The following is a 20,837-nucleotide window of genomic DNA, read 5'->3' on the forward strand; positions in this document are numbered from 1 at the left end:
GGTTCAAAACCTTTTTTGTTTTGATGTTTTTTACTTTAAAGAATCAAATTGACTCCCCATAGAAACTGCTATTTATGTAGTCTGAAAATAGAAGTCGTGTGTCTGTACAGCACAAAAGCTCCAACAGTTTTGGTTTTAGCTTTCTATCACGAAAGAAAAAAAAAATCGCCCTTAAGAAGAAAACAGACAGGCTTCATTACAGATGTTGAAGTAGCCCATTGCTAGAAGGAACATAAAAGAAAGCCTTTAAAACAAACTACTCTGGAAAAATGTTGTTATTCTACTGAAATGTAAGCAAAAAAGTTATAATAGTATAGCACAAAAAAGAAAACCAAGCAGAGAAGTGCATACTTATTTCCAAAACATTTTTTGAATACCTGGGGTTTGATTCCACAGAGGAAAATTGCTACGCTAGCATTCCCTGTATTACTAGGTTTTTATATGCTGTTTTGGACAGATCTGCATCTTGAATTTGAGAGATGCGATTCTGTAGCGTGTTACATATTGCAACCAGTTCAAGTACTTTGGATTAATTATAGAAATCTAGAAGGTGTTTCTTCTCCAGTGTCTTTGTGTTTCTCTTTAACCTTGCAGCAGGGACAGATCCTTCTCAAAAATGAGTGCTAAAAAATGCATACGATTCGGTGGAACAGAGATGGGTCTCCAGGTTGTCCTATTCCACAAAATTCAGAGAATGTACAGAAAGATGACATAATTGTTTTATTTTGCTAAAAAAGAGCCCCAGGAGCTGTAGATTCTATGACAACACATTAGAATACCGCCTCTTTAATCATATTGTGTTTGCTAAACTTTTACCTAAGTCAAAACCATATTAATTTTCTCTTTCTCTTCGAGAAGCTGAGATTATAACTTATTATCTTAATAAATTGCACTGATCCTCCTGTTCGAAAAACATAAGCTGTCAAATTATGGCCTTTATTCCTTCACTTCTGTAAGAAATACTGCATACTAATAACATGGTTCCTTCACAGCCCCCTGCTAAGCACCCTTTTCTTTGATAGACCAGGGTAAACAGCAGTACAGCTTGCTACTTGATTTAAAAATGCTGTTTAGTAATAGCTCTGTGATTATCTCAGTGTGATCAGTCTGGTCATAAGCCAGGATTCACAAACGAGTTCCCATGATCATGACCTTCCGTGTAACTGTATGTAAAGAAAGGAAGGCAATCCTTGACATCCACGGCAGCTGAGATGCTGCATCTTTCCTTCTGCTGCTATAAACCACACATTGAAAAGTCACAGGTCAGAAAAGACTGAGAGAAAGTGTGAACTAATCTACATACCCTAGTGAAGATCAAATGGAAACACAAAGGAACTGGCTTAAAAGGAAAGTGTAATGATTTACACAAATGGCCTTGCAAAATTCCCTGGGGAACTATATTGCCAAGAGGTATGCAGCTCTGCATTTACTTTATCTTATCTGCTAATGATTTCATTGATGCAGCATATAAAACAAAAGGTCTTTAAAGCATTGCCCGGTCGCCTGTTATAAAATTACTTTACAGGTTTCTAGGATTAGGATTCAGATTTTATCTAAAGATGGATGTTATGTTTTCTTACTTGTTTCACTTAAGTGAAAGCTTTATCTTTTTATGTGTCAGGAGAAAAAATGTAATCTTCTTTTATAAAACAGATTAAAATTATGAAATTCTAATACCAGATCTGATGAATGGAAAGAGAAGAGAAAGAAAGACAAACATGTCGCTACGGGAATCTATTTTACTACAACATGAAATAAAACGTCTAATGTAAGCTTTAATCTCTCTCTAGTTAATGACTCCATGTCCTCAATATTGCAGAATCAGGATTACAGCTCGTAATTTATTTACTGGTGATAATAACGTGACTGTTATAAAGGTATATCACTAAGGTAATAAACAAGCTGTTACAGCACGAGAGGTCTAAGATACTTACTTGGTATCCATAGGGTTGATATTATGAAAGAAAGAATGCATGTTATGGTAAAGCAGGCCAACAATGGTAATCCAAGCTGTGAAAAGGGAAGAGAGGTTATTCCTCAGATCAACAGTCATGAGCAAGAGACACTTCTCTTCTAGACCTGAAACTCCATGATAATTAGGAGCCTCAACTTCTGTAGGCTTTAATATAGTTACTTTAGCAGATTTCTGATTATTCTTTTAAGCAAAAAAATATGAACATCTTTTAGTATGGCACAGGAGACAGACAGGAAAAGTAAAATAGAAGGATGCCTGCAGGTCCTGCGCAACTGTACTTCCAAAATAAGTTGTTAAAGTTGTCAATTAAAAATCCCACACACAGCACTAGAAAGGGTCGCAAAACATACCAGTCATGTCTTGATGGCAGCCACGGTATTCTCAAGCCTACTTCACCACCACCTACATTAACTGGCAGTTTATGAAACTCAAACACAGGCGACCAGTTTCCACTTTGGTTGTCTATTTGCTACCTGCATTCCAAGTATTTATTGGGTTCTCCAGCATCTGAATGAAGAGACAGATGCGTATTTTCTAAGTGTCAGCCACACAGATGTCTTTTACTACCCCTTTTGCTAGGTTCCAAGTATTTATAGTGTCAACTGTTTAAGGCAGAATAATAAATTTTTAGGTTGGCTCATTGGACTGTGTAGAAGTGTAGCCTGAAGCTGAAGTTACTCAGAAGTGAGCTTGAGCTGGAAAAAAAAAAGAGTTAAACTTTTAATGGGCCGGATCATTTCAGGATACCAAGCATGATAATGTTCTGAAGAAAAAAAAAAAAAATCTTCATAGTAAGAGACTTTATAAGGGCGAAAGGGAAAAAAGTCCTCTCACTTTATTTTTGGCATTATGAGTTGGTTTGCAATTATAGTTAATCAAGCCTCAGAGCACTTGCAGTGAAGTCTCCAGCCAGAGCCCCCTGCCAGTGCAGAGAAACAAAGCTGTCGCCACAAATCAGGTAGACAGTTCAGTAATTATTAGAGCATTTCTCACTGCAGGTTATCTGCAGCTAGCTTTGCACTTTATAAACAGGGACCAACCTTCCTTCAACAGAGGGGACTGCAGAAAGGTCTCTGGCTGTGTAAATTCTGCGGGCTGGAATTTAGGGCACAAAGGTCAGATTTTCAAAGATCTGAGGATGCAGGTAGACATTTTTGTAAAACAGGTTCCTCCAATCACCAATTAAAACACAGATAATTAACTTCAAACATTGTTATTTTAGAGTCTTGACTAAAGCTTCACTTTTTTACCATACCTTGCTTTTGAGATTATTAAAATTTTAGCCTCGTTATGGATTTCTGAGTTCTGCCTCTTTGCCTTGACTGTACTTTACATCTTCATTCTGTTTTTGCAGCTGCTGTTGTTTAAACCTGTCACTCTATGCTTTAATTTCATACAACATTTTAAGAGTGATTGTGCATAAAGGGATAAGGAATACCTGATCTGACATCCTGGAATTTCTTTAAAATAACCAGTTCAGATGATTAAAAATAATTTATGAAATTATAGCTTCTGTGATGTAAAAAGACGTGAAAATTAAATGGCTTCAGTTTCTGTGGCCTAGCTGTATTATTCACGATTAATTCAAGTAATATGAAAATTCTACCACATTAATCATTTGTTAGTATGACAGGACAACTGCTGCTTCTTTAGAGCCAGTATGATGCACAGTGACCAAATCACTTACTTGGAAAAATAAAGTGAACCAAAACCTGCCTTCAAGCAAAATCGTTTTTGGATACCCTGTTTACATGAATCTGCTCCTCCCTTACATTTTTTCCTTACCTTTTTCATGAAAAGCTTCACTGGGAATGGAAATGTAACTCTGTCCTCGAGATGGAAATCGATAGTGGGACAAATTCAGAGTCTGAGGATGCATTTTGACAAAGCTGTAATCTGTGTGATAACCCAAATAAAAACATGATAAAATCAATAGCCTCTAGTTAAATAGTCAAGTAGGTTGCAGACTTCCCTAATAGCTATCACAAGTCTTGAATTTAAAACCCCAGATGTTTGCAGAAAATACAGTAAATTCCCCGAGTATAAAATTGCCTTTTATATCTGACTCTTTTATGACAGAGAAGGTGGTACGTGCACTGTTAATACACCATGGATCACTTCACCCACGCTCAAATATTGGGCTTCCCAGGGCAAGCAAAACAGCTCTTCCACTGACATTTGAAGGCATCATTTCAGACCTCCACTGCTCCATTTGAGAATGCCAGTGTCTAGGAGAGTACGTGCAGTGATTAAAGGTACTGGTGACTGCTCAGGTTCTTTGCCCCCTCACACAGGTCTCAACAAGGCAGGGCAAAATTCCAGAACAGTTAAATTACCTGCAGCATCCAAAGGCACAGATTAAATTAGGGTGCTAGGATGCTAAACAGCAGTAAAATAAAATTCTCCTGAAAGGTCAAAACTACTGTTATTTGCAATAGCTTGCAAAAACCTTGCAAAAATTAAGGTTTTGTAGCATCCAGACATCTGCAACTTCAGAGTGCTACAGAAGAGCTCTAGGCCCTTTAACTGCCTATTAGTATAGTATAGCATTAATAGAGTAATTTCACAAAATTCACATTCTAAACCCTTCCCCAAATAACCTCAAGTAAGTTCAAGTACAGTCAGAGCTGATTACCTCTGGACTAACTGCACAGTCCTCTTTCTACAACTGAAACAGTTTTTACTCAAAAGAGAAAATTAGCTGTTTTGATTTCCTCCTTCATGTTGGCAAAGGAGGGGCTGCAAGCACAGAAGCATTTAGGATATCCAGACAGTCCAGAGACAACATTTCTCCTAAATCCTACCTGCCACAGGTGACATGGCCTCAACGGTTAAAGGTAACGAGTTTTCGTCCAAATTGTGCGACATATGAGCCATCACAGTGTCAATAGTTTGAATTAAACTTCCAAATATGTGAGCGGTCTGGGGAAAGAAGAAAGAGAAGGCTATACAACAAAAGAAATTGCAGTTCATAGCGCAAAATGCCAAGGTGCCATGTTAAATTCCCGTGTGACTCATCATTCAACCATTCAAAGTGAAATGTGACTTTCTCCACAACCTTTTCCACGTATAGTGGATAAAACGTTACACAAATAGATGCCACCCAGAACCTGACCTCATAAAATACTATGCTATAGAATGTCTCCAAATTACTCTCTGCTCCCACCAGCATTTGACAGTCAATTATATGCAGGATTCACCAGAATAAGGCCAAGAAAGCAGATTATTCTGACAATATATAAGGACTAGTATCAGATCTTTATTGGAACATAAACTGAGACACTACAATTTGGAGTTTCTTTCCTATTTATTAAAATGGTCCCCAGTATAAAGCTATTTTCAAAGTGTTTATATGTCCCCTGGAAAATAATGTTCCAAGTTGAAACTTGAGCCATATAATCTCAGAGTGAATGCCTGTTTCAATGAAGAAGAAATCTATTTTTTCTGAAATCTATTTACATGAGAGATGATCAAGAATTTTTGGTTAAGAACTTAACCAATTAGACATCCTTTTGTCTTAAAAGCAGTTTACACTTCAGTGAGACCTTAATTGACGTTAGCCTCTCATTCTCTCAGTTTAAAAGCTCACTGCTCTGAAATCTGTGCTCCCTTAAGATTCAAACAAAAATCTCAGGAAATTCCTGGGTTCCTCCTGCAAGTACTTCTCTGCACTCTAAAAGGCAGATCAGAAGAAAAAGAACATTAATACAAGTTGCTTTTCCCTATGTTAGGTTTAATCTCTCTCACAGCTTCAATTCACTGAGGAGGTAAGCACTATGGCATATTTCACATGAAACACATCAATCTACAAAACAAATACAACCTTTTAAATATCAAAGTTCCGGGCTAAAAAAAGGAGTGATTAAACACTTACTTTAGTGACAATATCTGTTATTTTATAAATACAATTTTGTTTCCTTCATCCCAAAAATGTGTGGAAACAGAAGCAAGTAAAGTTCCCTTATTTATACCTCAAAAACACTTTATGAAAAAAAAAAAAAAAAAAAAGTAATTGTTTTGTCTGTGGATTTTTACTGCAAATATGAAAGTGTCATATGAGAAAATAAGTAAATCATACTGCCAAAAAGTCTTAACAAGAATAACAGAAGCAAGCAGTTTCATTTCTATCCATCTGAAATTATACAACCAAAGTAACCTACAAACCTAAGCCCATGTGTCTTACCTCTGGTATATCAATCCAGCTCGGCAATAACAGAAAGTCTTCAATAGCTTTTAAAAATGCCTAGAAGATAAAACAAACTATATTATTTGATTATTTATTGGTCAGCTACATCTCCTAGTAAGGATCCAAGGCAGATCTCTGCTAGGATTTTCTTAGGTTTATTTTAAGATGACAAGCTCGTTTACATTCAAGTTACAGATTAATTTCTACCTGCCAGTACTCTTGTCATGTTGTGTATGGTGACATTTTAAACAGTTTGTTTACTAAAAGTAACACCACTGTGAAACTCCCAAAGTGCAATTATCATACTACAGCTGAGGTGACAACACTGGAATTAAGACTAAAGTGAACTTATTCTCCCATTTTATCAAAACTTATATGACATTAATACCTCTTTTAGTCTTAGATGACTAGATATTTCAAGAGCACTAGACAAATATCTGGGTCCCATCACTTGTACAGTTTATTATCTGCTCAACTTTTGCACTTAAATGTTGTTTTTGAGGTCAAGATCTGTCACACTGGGCAGTGTTCATGTGCTCAACACGGTACAATCTCTGTCCTGAGGAGTCTTGCTGACGAAGACAAATAGATGGAGGAGAAAGGGGAGCACAGAAAATTAAAAGAAAAAACCTACATCTCTTCCTTAAACTTCTCTGTCAAAATATCTTAAAAGCACCAACTGAATGCAGAAGAGTTCCACTGAGAAACATAGAAGAAAGCTGCAAGGTTTTTCTTAGCATAATTTTACAAGCCATAATACACAGGGCAGTACCGGAGCTTTGCTGTATGAGCTAATTTTGGGCAACATAAACCTTGCAGTCCCTCAAACAGTCAGTGTGTAATTTCACCTGGAATGCACAGAAGTTATTCTGAACCCAGGACCCAGCTGAAATTGCCCAAAGTGTTCAGTGAGTATTTCTTTTCAGGTTACAGCGTCACTGCAGAATTACTCCAAAGAGGATGTGTTAGGCCAGTGGAAAGGGAGGGAAAGCAGGACTGCTGGAGCTACTGAGCAGAGCAGCATTATAACAGAAAACACAAGTCAGATTTGTCAAAAGCAATGCATTATAAATGTGTGCCAGTAATCAGAAAGTTTATTGCATATCACTTAAATCAAATGTTCTTGTCATATGCCTCGCAGCACAATCAGGACAGAGATCACTTTACAGAAAACAGCATGCATGCTCAGCACCTGTCTTTCAGGGAATTAGCTCCAGACAACACAAAGCCTAACCATCAATCAGACAAATGACAGACTCTGTATGTATGATCAGGACTCTCTTGTGTTTACTTCCCAAAATAGCTTTGCTAAAGATAATCGTGTCCCACATTTCTGTCTGCAAATCACTTTCATAGCACACAAAGCAGCATCAGATAGCATGAATGAGCAACCAAATGGCAACTGGAATGATGTGGGAAACAGGTACCATATCTGACAGGATGATGTTCCATTTTCAATATAGAGCCCCCACAAAATTTTCAGCAAAACAAAGGAAACAATATATTAGCACTTTTTTGAAGGGTTTTTGCTACATATTAAACTATGATCCATGAAATCCAAGCTTTACAGTTTGCAAATGCTAAGCTTTTAACACAAACTCTCAATTGCTGTCCATGTAGTTTTCAGAAGCATTTATTTATATTGTTTGTCTGAGTAAATAATCCTTGTCACCCTGGTATTACCCGCAGGCTTAAAGGAACAATCACCAGTGAGGCCAGAGCTGATTACTGTAATAATAGCTTTCTAGCCTGCTGAAATCAGGGAATTAGATGCCCATCATTTTACAGAAGGCTAACTTTATGTTAGCAGAACATGACCCCTTGTCCTCAGCTCAGACTGCAGAAAATGCCTTTTTTTTTTTTTCCCCTTTGTGTATTTGCTTAAACAAAAATAAATTACTCAGTTAAGCTTTGGACATGATCTTTCCATGAGCCAGTTTCAGTGGAGATTTGTGATGTCTGCACAGGAGTCCTGCGTGTGATTGGAACCCATTGGAAGATAAAGCAATCAGCTCACAAAAGCTAAGGACATCACCACAAACAGGTCCTCTCCCACAGCTTTCCACCTCCAGTGCAGAGCTGGTAGAGCAGCCTGTTTGCCCTCAGAGTCCAGCAATAATGCATGACTTTGCAAAAGAGAAGCCAAAGGAAAGGCACAACTTGCCCTCTGGTTACTACAGGAGCAATAAATGATAACAAAAGGTTGGACAGGCAGCAGTAGGATCATAAAATCATAGAATGGTTTGGGTTGGAAGGGACCTTCAACACCACCCATTTCCAACCACCGTGCCGTGGGCAGGGACACCTTCCACTACACCAGGTTGCTCCAAGCCCCATCCAACCTGGCCTTGAACACTGCCAGGGAGGGGGCAGCCACAGCTTCTCTGGGCAACCTGTGCCAGTGTCTCACCACCCTCACAGGAAAGAATTTCTTCCTAATATCTAATCTGAATCTCCCCTCGTTCAGTTTGCAACCCTTACCCCTCGTCCTATCACTCCCCCCCCTGGTCAAGAGTCCCTCCGTCCCTCCCCACCTTTCCTGTAGCCCCCTTTCAGCACTGAAGGCCGCTCTAAGGTCTCTCTGGAGCTTCTCTTCTCCAGGCTGAACAACCCCAACTCTCTCAGCCCATCCTCATACAGGAGGTGCTCCAGCTCCCTGAGCATCTTCATGACCCTCCTCTGGACTTACTCAAGAGCAATTGATAATTTTTTAACCCCCTAGTGCAGGTGTGAACCTCAAAGACAATAAGTTACAAGTCTATACATGGGCAGTTACCCCGGGTCAGACTGGTACAGGCACAACTAGAGCGCTCCCTGCATCCAAGTGAGCTTGCTGTTAGCTCACGCATGCCTCCATTTTGCTGCTGTCAGTACTCTGATAACAGTGTCTTTATGTCCTGCACCTGACAGGCAACTGTCAAACTCTGCTGCATTTTGGATCAGCTGGGCCGTGCAGAGTAACGCTGAAATTTTTTCCAGAATAACATATTCTTCATTGGATACACTTGCAGCTGAAAAAAATTAACAAATTATTTTCTCCTCCTCTCTTTCCTGCTCAATTAAATAATAATTTTTGATGTGTGGTCATGGTTCAATGTATTTATAATTTATGCATTAAATAATATCCCCAAGAACTAATGAGATCTTCAAACTGTTTTCTCTGATTGAAGCTCACCTTCTGCTGCTCCATAAAATAGCTACTGCTTTTCCATATGTGTTTCTGCAATCAGCCAAAAACTTTCAAAGCTGCATTTGATACTCGAGCTTCTGCAGAAATTTCAGGGTCATCTAGCTCCACACATGGATGTGAAAGACACTTACCTCTGCCAGACTTAGAGCAGTATTTTCTGACAAGGATCTATTCGGCAAGCTGAAGGACACGTTCTCCAGGTAGCCCAGCATAGTGTTGGGGGAGCGGAAGTTCCCTCTCTCCTCGGACAGATTAGTTATGATGGGATGATAGGCGTTTGTAGAGAGCTACAGGAGAAAGCTACAATTCATCAGAAATTATGACGTACAGCAGTCATTATTTATTGTTTTAGCCCAAAGGGAGTTCGAGGCATAGCAGACTGCTGCGTTTACACACAGAAGGCTACATAAGCCAAGGGAAAAGGAAAGCAAACACATAGAGAGATAGCTATGACACACAGCATACACAGGTTTCCTGAAAGCCTCTGTGAACAAGAAGTAGTACAACCTTGACACTACAAATAGTAAGAAAGTAAAAATACACTGCAACAGCTAATTGCATGTAGGGTGTATTTGTTCTGCATATGAAGAATTAAACTTTATTCTAATCTTTTTCCTTACATGTTTACTAAATAGATGAAAAATAATGTTATTATTCTGGTGGGAATTTTTTTCCTATTTTTGAAGGAAGCAGGAGGAAAAATTAGCAAAATGTTTTTGAATGTTCTGTATCTTCAAAGCTCATTGAAATACTTCAGAAGTTTCTACGTTTTTTCCCTTTTCTTTTTTAATATAGAAAATATTTTTTTTTGACAGTGAATTCCCTTTTCCTGTCCTACATTGAGTTCTGTAGTACTCCCATCTTCCCATAGTGGCTAAAAATTCTCCCTATGCATATCTGATAGTGTTTATAACTGGGGTACTAAAATCAGTGCCATTAATGAGAATCATGAAATGATAATGGTCTGTAACTCTCGAATACATACACATTCTGACAATATAGAAAAGAGTTATGAGGACTGTCCTACCACAGGTTTTGTAGTGGTTGTCATCACAGACCATGGAAGCGTTGAAGAAAGCAAAACTTGCACACCTGGGGAAAATACGTAGACAAATAAGAATGTTAGCAAATCTGATTTTCCCACTGCAGGTTGAATCAGCTCTAACTGAAAGGAACGTATTTGCTGTTCTGTGCATTTATTTATTTGCAGTACCGTAGCTACAGAGGCTTGTTTAAAGCATTTCATTTACTGATTCTCTCATCAATTTTATTTTGTCGTGTTATATAGATGAGCCTTGCAACTTAGTCTGAGTCTTAAATTCAAAAACCTTTGTTTGCAAACAGGCAATTTCAAGTATTATATCTCAATTAAAAAAGGACAACTGAATAATTAAAACATTGGCATCTGTCTTCCTTCTCTAGCTCTTCTCCTAACATTTATGCAAAGTATTCAGGGAAAATTTAAAAAAACAATCCTATGCCTTATCAGAAATAAATAATAATCTGTAGGCACTTCTGAATTTCATACACGACCTTGCTGTATTTCTGTATATGTGATAAACCGAGGCAGGGAACATACAGACACTGGAAAAAATGAGACTCCAGTCTCAGCTATGATCTCCAAACGCTAATGTTTGCTTATATCTTGAGTCTAAATTGCTTAAGTGCCAAATAAACTCACACCCATCAAAGCAAGTTCAGAAAGACTTTTCCACATTAAAAAAAAAAATCTCAGAAATATTCAAAGCCAATGGAAATACTTTTGTTGCTTGCAGCAAAACTAAGGCACCCTCAAATAAAAGAACATTAGTAGAAATGGTGGTGTACTAAATCTTTTGGGGCATGCCAGTGTTGCATAAAACAAATAGCAGGGGTCAAGGAGTCAAAACACAACCTTCATTAGTAGTTTGAGCATATTATATATAATGTCTCTATTATATGTTTGTAAGTTGATTTCAAGCAATAGTGAGGTTGCTATTAATCAGACAGGCTTTGCTAATAAATGTCACCCACTAGCACTACATCCATCGAAAATTATCACATGAGCATGTCATAAAATGATTTGTCAAGACAGAAAGAATAAACTTGATTTTGGATGCTTTCCAGTTGCTCCATTTTAAAAATATTGATTCCTTTCTGTGAAAAGGGATTTATTGGTCATTTGTGTTAGAGAAATAAGATTTTCTTCTAATCTATGTCTTACAAACAATTTTTATTTGCCAGGAGTGTGGTATTTCAGTGCAATTAAACAGTAGTTGCATATATAGGACACAATTTTCCCACAGATCCAGAAAGAACATGATTATTCATTCTATTAAGTTTCTTATGTCAAACCACATTAGCCCAACTTCGACCCTTTTTTAAGTCCTCCAAAGTCAATAAATAGATACCAAGGATAACTTTTGTTTACTATGTTGATTAGTAGTGTAATCTCTGAGAATGTTCTAACTTCATCCATCACATTGGAAATTTTATAAAATCTGATTGGTCCACTGCTTTGAAGGAAAAAGCAAAAAATTCAACGCTCCACATTTCTCAAGTGCTCCAAATCACCGGAGTGCTTTAAAATATTGGTTTGAAATTCTTCACACTTACAAAAATATATATATACCTGGCATCCCTTTATAGTTTAATTCCTTAGCCCCTAGAAAATACATATCAAGATTCACTTTCAATTAAGAGGCTAGAAATTTATTTTTTACAGAAAAGTGATTGTTCCAGATGACCCTGAAAACCCATGAACTAGGGGTTTAAGAAAAAAAACCACAGACCTAATGTCATGCAAATTTCCACAAACTCACAGCATGAACATCTCAATGTATAAATGAAGGAGTTTGCTATACCATCGTCTAAAAATCAGCAGGGATTGAAAGGTAGGATACAGGCAAAATTCTGTACGACTCTCAAAACGTAAACTTCAGCAGAATGCTAGAGCCAAACTCTTTTGCAGTGTATCAAAAGCTAGCTACAAGCATTAATGGCCACTAACTAGGTACACTGAGCCCCAGGAATACTCTTTGCAAACTGAAGTATAGAGGAAAGAAATAGAAACTTAAGTCCTGAACAGGATTTGCATTCATGGAAAGAGATTTCCATGATGCCTTGAGTGTTTGTTAGAGTGGAGGGCTTCAGGAGATGGTTGCTGCGAGTTCACAGGAATTCAAGGGGTTAAAAAAAAAAAAAAAAAGGCGTTCTCTTTGTATTTATATAAGCCATACTTCTCTGACAGTGAAACAGGGCACACATAGAGATGGATCAGGTCAATTTGAAAATCTACTGCTCTTGAGCTTAGCAACATAGCATTCTTCTTGAGTTACACTAAATCAAAGAATGTGATTTATGGTCACTTTGAGTAGGATAGTGTTATAGTAAGCCTAGATTGTTGCGAAAGATACAACAGCCAAATGCAGAAGCATTTTTTTTCCAACATGACCAAAACATTATAGTTAATTTTTTTTTTAAAAAAGATTTTAAAACTGTTTCCTGTATCAAATCTCTCTCAATCAGAATTTTGGAAGACTTTCATAGGAGTCACTTTTTTAAAGAAAAAGGTTTTAAAAAAGTTGAGCACAATTATTTGTGCGGGAAAGAAAATAGAATGCTTCACTACATACCAGATGGAGGGTTTTTTTTTTCAGTGACTTCGATTCTACATAAACTAGTTTATATTTTCTTTTTGATAAAATATATTTTGTATATATTTGACTGCTATAATCAAACCTGGAAGTCAAACACATTCATTCTCTTTTCCAGGCACATGTCAGAAGTTCTGTGTTATTCAGAGTTTCTGCTGTGAAAATGGTTCCCATGTGTTTAAAAGCACAAGAGTTATGGGTGTAACTGTTTTAGCTCTCGGTAACCTAGTAAAAATAAATGAAAGCAGGGAAACAGCCAGCAAAGTCGAATCTTACAGATGCCCCATAGCTTTATTCCCAAGATGGATGTTTTCTAATTGCTATTCACACACAAGCACTTAATAGCAACAGCCTTTCTTGTAGTGAAAATTTTATTATAAAGACCCATAGAACGACTGTCAGGGTTTGCTGGCCACTCTTCTAAGTCTTTTTTTGCTTTTCATATTACATTTCAGCCGATATCTTTCTTTTCAGTTCACAAGCATATATGAGTTAATAAGTCTTATCTTTCCAGGAACTGGAGAGATAACCATTATTATCCACATCTGCTGAAACACACTGAGTGACTTGGCTCTAAGCTACACAACAACCAGAATGCAAGTTAGAAATCTGGAGTCAGTCTTTGTTAACACTGTTCTACCTCAAGTTTAATTATTGCTCCTTTTCTCTTGATCCTAGGGGATCTAAAAATGGCTAGATACTTCAGGTCTTGGTAATTTTTTTTATATTTTTAGGGAGCTAGAACCCAGGATGAAAAGACTGCACACCCAAAGACAGCTGAGAGTTTTGGTGACGGTCATACCAGACTTTTTCTGCCTCTAAAAATTACATTCAATAGCTGAAAGGTGTAAAACGAACACAAATCCTACACAGTAACCATTTTTAAGTTAGCATCTTTATGGATGAATTATGACAACAGGGCATATACTCACCAACAGCAGCTGTAAAGTACTGCTCAATTTCATTGGGGGTGAGTGCCCTTTCCCATATAACGAATTCATCAAATGCCCCATTCACATAGCACTTAGTTTGAGCCCCCTCTGTCCCAGTCAGTAGATTCGCATTGGGGTCTCCATAATCATAGAAAACTTTCCCATCTGGATCAGTTGTGTTTAGAGTTCCATTGACATAGACTTTCAGTCCTTCTCTTGATTTCCAAGTAAAAAGAATATGAGTCCAATAAGGACCTGCAAAACATTAAAAGTCACAGCAAAATCCATGAATCAATTCCATTTAGAGTCTTTCCTGTTCAGTACACTTTTGCTGACTTGTGCAATGCTATAGGGCTGTATAGGAAGTGCTAAGAGTGAGTTATGGAATGCTGATGTCATGTATATTAATCTTTACCCCCACGGGGAAGACCATACTTTGGCAGAATGCCCGTTAGCTTTTGTCTGAACTCTTACTTGGGCTCACTGCAGTTTCATAAATTACACTTGCTAAGTATTATTGGCCAAGACATGAGGTCTCTTCAATGCTGTCTCAAAACTCAGTTCAGCAAGAACTGCATAAAGACTGCAAGAACAGGAGAACAATAGAATAAATAGACCAATTAAAAGTTGCCACAGTTTCTTTGATATATCCGAGAGGCTGAAAACGTAATATTAATTTTCACTTGGATTAGATAATCCACAAATGTGGATTATTCTAACCGTTTAGCAGCTTTTCGTTTAAAATAAGATTTCTAAACTAATTTATTAAGCTTTATAAAACTCCGCTACTAACGAGGTGAGAAAGTCCTATTTTACCAATGTACAGGTAGTCAAATTAAGGCAAGAAAAGATTTAATGGTTGTCACTGGCATTACTAGAAGACCAGAATTTGTTCCAGTCACTAGATAATACCACTCCCCAACAATAAACAGTTTAGATAGAAGTGGTAAGATACGTGATATACCAAAATGTTTATTAATACTACGCTGTGGCATACAAAACTTGACAGTCAACAGATAACAAAATGACCAAAGCACTAAACATCCAGTTGGAGAGTTACAAAATAAAGTCTCAATTCAGGAAGCAGTAGAGGGCAGAACAGGTATCCAGTTTTAGAACATACTGAGAACTGTCAGGATTTAACCTGCATTCTTCACTCATATGTCTGTCTAAGCACTCATTAATCTATTGAGGCCAATAAGAATTCCACTTCAGAAGCAAGTGAAAGTTGGGTCCAAGGAGTGTAACTGAATGTCAAATGTTCTATAATACAATATCACTGTTTTTTCCATTTGTATTTTATCTTTCCCCACATCAAAAGAATTCTTACACACAGAGCTCTGTAGCTATTTTATATATCTACTTCTCTTTCCTGAAGTCACTGTCTTACCACTACATCTCTCTGCAAGAATAAAGTAAAATATAACCAAAAAAATAATTAAAAAATATTATAAACTTTACCTGGAGGGCTAAAGCTTGCTTTCCACTTCATCATTGCATTCCCACGGGAGTAAAGTTCCACTGAGCCTTCCCCTTCGTTTGAACAGATTTTGAAGCCATTGGAAACTACTTGTCCACCAGAGGCAGGGAGAAACTTAGCCTGCCGGTCTTGAGTCTTCCAGAAAAAGGAAAATGTTACTCCTGATGAAAACAAATGAGAGGAGATTTTAACAAAAAAAACCCCAAACAAACAAGTGCAATTAAAAATTTCCAATACTGTAGAATACAGAGAGTGGGAATGCTTTTCAGGACAGATCGTCTGCTAGCATAAACAAAGACAGCATTTTTAAAATCAACAATGCTCTAACAGTTTAAACCAAATAAACATCTCTTCCTTAGTTTCACATCACATGTGCATATCCAGGATATAGTAGTAACTGTTACTTCCTCAGTAGCTTCTATCAGCTAAAACTAAAAGTTCTTTGAGCACTAAAAGTAACCAGAAGTCTTTTTTTCTTATATATTCATGCTTCCATTCCCTTTGCCTTATCTCTCCGGTCTCCTTATTCTTCTTACCCTCCTGTGATGATTCCCTTTTCTTCCTGTGTTCTTTGCTTATTTCAAAACACAAGTTGCTCTTACATCTCCATATCCTCCACCAGCATCTACATCTTCATTTGATGTTCACCAAAAGCCAAAGCTGGAAATAGTACATTGACTGCTTCCAAGCTACTGATACACTAACTGGCTGCCAGTATGCCCATGCTTATTGAGTAGCATTCATTGCTAATTACACTTCAATTCTTCTAAGCATGTTATCACCTGTGTTTTCACACTTCGGTGCTCCAGTAATTGCTGAAAGCAAAGAACCAATTCAAAAGAAAGGGATAACAACATATGCAGAGCCACAATCAAACTTCTGATGTCCCCACCTCCACAAAAACCAAATAATTCTTCCCAAAATGCAGGTATCATTAACTTTGTCCACAAATAATCCTGTTCAATTCACAGTAAATTTTACTATTCTATTGTAAAATTGAAGAGCTCTTCAGACTGCACATAAGTAAGGAAGTGGAAGAGGTTATGCCACAAAGAATCATAATGAATTATGTTGGCAACGAACTTCTTGCTCAAAGCAGGGCAAATTTTGGAGCTAGATCTGGTTGCTCAGGGCTCAGCTGAGATTTTAATGTCACCATGGATGCAGATTCCACAGTCTCTCTGTGCAAAGCTTGGCCACCCACATTGACAAGAAACTTTTCTCCTTAAATCTAATCAGCATTTCCTGTGCTACAGTGTGCCCGTGTGGCCTGTCACATTTTTGTTGTGCATCTCCAAAGATTGTTTAGCTCCATCTGTTTCTATAAGCACCCACCAGGTAGTCAGAGACAGCCCTTAGCATTCTCATTTCTTCATGGCATAAGGAAAAGCCTCAGCCTCACCTCCCATGTCATAGTGACAATCTGCTGGACTCACTCTGGCTTGTCAGCATCTCTTTTGTATCATGGGACAAAAATGGGACATAGTACTTCAGATATGCTCTCATGAGCACTGAACAGAGGGGAATAATCACTTGCCTTAACCTGCTGACTGTGCTCTTTTGACATGTAGTCAAAATATCTGTCTGGATGATTTTATAGTTAGCAGTTCTGCAGGCCCCCCAAGCAGTATGAACTTTGCCAATTTGCTACCAGATAGCCCAGCACAAGTTAATGAAGCCCTCAAACTATTATGTACATATCTTGTTAAAACCATAGATTTTTTTCTTTTTAGATGTTTCATAATTTTGAGATTAAAGATGGAAAAGCCTCAGACTGCTCACTACAATCATCAGAGACATTCCCTCCTAGTACGTCTGGGACATAATTCTTTATATTTCACTTTCTTTTTTTGTCACATTAACTTAGCAGAAAAGATAAAAAATATATTATTGCAGAATAAATCATTTACCTACGTAGTATCTTCCTGTCTAACTGATCTGTTTATCATCGTGACAGCACACGTCAGTTTACATGATCTACATACCATTCCCTAAATGCTCTATAAATGATAAAATAACCACCATGGAAATGCTAATCAATCATCATTTGCCTCCTAGAAATCAATCAGTGTATGAACATCACCTACCTCAGTTTGCTAGATCTTGGTGGATATGGGTTTCAAGCTATAAATGCTGTGAACTCCCAACTGAAGAAACAGAGGTCTGTTGTAAGCTTGCTGCAACACCTTTATCAGCAAATAAGCCTGAGTTCATATTTCAGCTTCTTCTCCACACCAGTAACAGGTTGAAACACTGATCCAACCCTCTCTCCAGAAAGCCATGTGTTTCCCCTGTATCTGCACACCATCTTTCACCACCCTAGTGAAAGGGCCACCAAGGCTGACCATGTTAATCTATTACTGCTATCAAAGTGATTCCTCTCTCTGTGTCTCGCAATCTTTTTCCAGCACTTCACCACACTTCTGAGAGGAATGGAAGGGCTGTTAGTCCTTCTTTACAGGCTGAGAGACAAAGTTTAAATGATCTAGACAGAGAAACTAAGTTATACAGCATGTCTTCAGTGGAGCTGATTTCTCCCATCTTTGACTGTCTGTCCTATTGGACTACCCTGTAGCTACTGATCACCCTGCAGTCACGAGAAAACTGTGGATCTAAGTCCTCTTTATGTGCATTTTGGTTCACAAAATGCCGAAATTGAAAATAAGAAATAAGGCACATAAAAAACACACAGCGTTATGAAATGCTATGTTGTGCACACACCTGCTTTTTACATTTTTTTCCTAATTTCAACTTCACATATGTTGACTAAATCAAAATTCTCCTAGTGTGCTCAAACTAATGATTAAGAGAACATTCTCTTGCATCTTTCACAAATGTTTCTTTTGACTGAAAAATGCTACTTTAATAAGTCCAGAACTGCTTACAGAAAACCATTGTTTAAAAATTACTTGAGAAAGAAGGCAGGCAGGGGAAGAATGTTTCAACATTTAAAAACAAGAAGAACTGTTTTTTCTCAAGTCAAAAATAAGGGTTCCGAAGTTTTATTAAATTTAGCCTCAGAAAAAATACTGGGATTTTTGTTTCATAGGTTGTAATATTTCATCTGAAAACATCCCAAGATCATTTCAGAAAGCATTCCCTGCTGAAGTGTACTTAACACCAGTTTCACACAAATGCAACCAACAAACAAAAAAGTGATTTTTAAGCAATAGTAGGCTTGAATAAAGTTCCATCTTATCATTGTCACAGGTATTATTTGAATTGGTCAAAAGTAAAGACACTCTCTTTAGATAGAGGGGTGTTGGCTTTTTTCCTCTTTTTTTTTTGTACCTGCTACAGTGATTTAGTATTTATTGTTTATGTGACTTCTTCTCTTCACATTTTATCTGTGAAACATTTCAGTGGTTTATGTTTTTCTTGATATTTTTTGTGAGGTAATGGGAGTGATCTGGTACTATAAATATAATTTATTCTGATTATTATGTTTCACTATAGCTGTAGAAATAATATGACTTGCTGATGATTTTTATTTCCCAGTGGTATGAAAAAAAAAGTATGAAAAGATACAGCATGTATCAGAAAACATACCTACAGTAGGACTTTTTCTAATACTGAATACAGGTATTAGCGGTGTACTATCTGCTCTCTCGAGTTTCTCCTATTTTCTTAAAAAGTTCATACACAGCTCTTGCTTTAGCAGCTCAAAAAAAAAAATATCTTATTTCAAGTAATGCTACCCATTTGAAGAACAGCCTAAATCAATAAAAACAAGGAAATTCAATGTTAACAATACTGCTTAAGCTTAGGGACTGCTGCAGCCACCGTTTTCCATTAATCTTTCCATTTCTACTGAATTTTAAATCTCTAGTGAACGTTTTATGCTGGTGACCACTTGTATGTTTGGTTTCACAGTCATATACAGTTTTAATCATCTTCTGTAATCAACATGTCAAACCAATTTCCACCTGTCATTTTGTGACCCTAGCCCAAGAAGAAAGGAAAGAGAAATATTTGAAAATTGTAGGACAACTTCTTTGTCATCAAACTGAAGTTCTTGTAGGAATTAATCTTGGTGCCACAGACAAGATTTTGGGCACTGTACGCTTATTTCTGGTTTTGTTTGAATTAATTATACTGTAGATCATTGTTCTGAGCAGTTGGTGATCGGTCCTAATTTCAATTGCAGTTAGAAAAGACTAAATTTTCAGCAATCAACACTCAATTGTTTTAAAAGTCAGTAAAGAAAAGTGTCAATCTAGAATTTTGGAGAGTCCATTCCAACAAGGAAGGGAACAATGATTATTGAATTACATATCTGACAGCAAAAGAAAAGTAAATAGTAACTAATGAATTTACTAACCTTCAGGTCCACAAACTTCTGGATTACTAATGCAAGAATTTCGGTAGTTTCCAAAGAAGAGAAGGGTAACTCCTCTCTTTTCAGTGACATAAATTCCTTTGTTCACCATTCCTTCTACAATGTCTGAAGGAAAAATAAAATACAGTTTAACATTTATATAAATCAAAACTTTCTGGAAACATGATTTTAACAAATTCATCCACCTCATATATTTATCTTGTCCTAACTACAGGTTTTCTTTTGTTGGGTTTTTTGTTGTTGCTGTTTTTCTTTTAGTTTTTGTTTGAGTTCGGTGGGTATTTGCTGGTTGTTTGTTGGTTGGTTTTTTTGTTGGTTTGGGGTTTTCTTTAGGTTTTTTTGGGTTTGGTTTTTTTTTTTTTTTTTTTAAGAACCATACAGATAACTCATTCATTTCAAGTTCGTAGAAATTATACTCATATCCATCACTCAGATTCCTGATTAACTAAGACTACTTGACAGAACCCATACACCCAAAAATTTTTATATCAAAGTAATCTGAATAAACCTTACACTTTCCAGAGTTCTGAATACCAGGCACACCACAGAGGTATTTCTGTCTTACTGTTAAGCTCAGTTAGTGAAGAAATTCTCTACTCAATCAAAAATGAAACAGAATAGGGTGGGGTTTTTTACGTTTTGAAAGGGAAAATTTGTGATCAAAAGCCACTTTTCATTAAAAAAAATAATTCCATGAAATATACTTGACAAATTATATTCAAAAGGCAGAAATATATATCGTTTTCAGACACCCTTTGATAGGGCATGATTGTCATTTGGAAAGGTTATTTCTTTGTCTAACAATGATAACAGCTAATTGTCTTGTGATTTTACTGTGATTTTCTTGTGTTCCCTCCTAAAGAAAAGCACTGTTTGTTCATGTCCTACTAGCTAAAGCACATGAGTCTTCTTATACTAAAAAACAATGACACTCGTGTACTATAGAAAACCTCACGAAGGTCTGAGAGTCCAGCTGATAGATGATGATGGGAAGTTCATCTCATTTGTCCCAAGATAAAAAGAGAGACTAATTTTAGCAATTAAGACAACAGGAAATCACAATCAAAAAACTGTGCTATGTTAAAAAGCCTGCACTCCAC

At 37.0% G+C, this 20,837-nt stretch overlaps 1 protein-coding gene across 2 annotated transcripts in view; it reads right to left on the reverse strand.

The window, feature by feature from the left end:
• Positions 1-20,837, reverse strand: part of ADGRD1 (adhesion G protein-coupled receptor D1) — a 157,278-nt gene that overhangs the window by 126,657 nt on the left and 9,784 nt on the right. For both annotated transcript variants that reach the window (XM_086474248.1, XM_086474247.1), the window contains 9 exons: positions 19,720-19,842; positions 15,380-15,559; positions 13,919-14,173; positions 10,379-10,443; positions 9,483-9,638; positions 6,159-6,218; positions 4,780-4,897; positions 3,761-3,871; positions 1,935-2,010 (listed from right to left, as the gene is read on the reverse strand). In XM_086474248.1, the coding sequence (XP_086330374.1) occupies positions 1,935-2,010; positions 3,761-3,871; positions 4,780-4,897; positions 6,159-6,218; positions 9,483-9,638; positions 10,379-10,443; positions 13,919-14,173; positions 15,380-15,559; positions 19,720-19,842 (1,144 nt within the window). The remainder of the gene's footprint in view (positions 1-1,934; positions 2,011-3,760; positions 3,872-4,779; positions 4,898-6,158; positions 6,219-9,482; positions 9,639-10,378; positions 10,444-13,918; positions 14,174-15,379; positions 15,560-19,719; positions 19,843-20,837) is intronic.

The sequence above is a fragment of the Leptosomus discolor genome, chromosome 16 (assembly GCF_034619465.1).
Source record: "Leptosomus discolor isolate bLepDis1 chromosome 16, bLepDis1.hap2, whole genome shotgun sequence".
NCBI classification, from domain to species: Eukaryota; Metazoa; Chordata; class Aves; order Leptosomiformes; family Leptosomidae; genus Leptosomus; species Leptosomus discolor.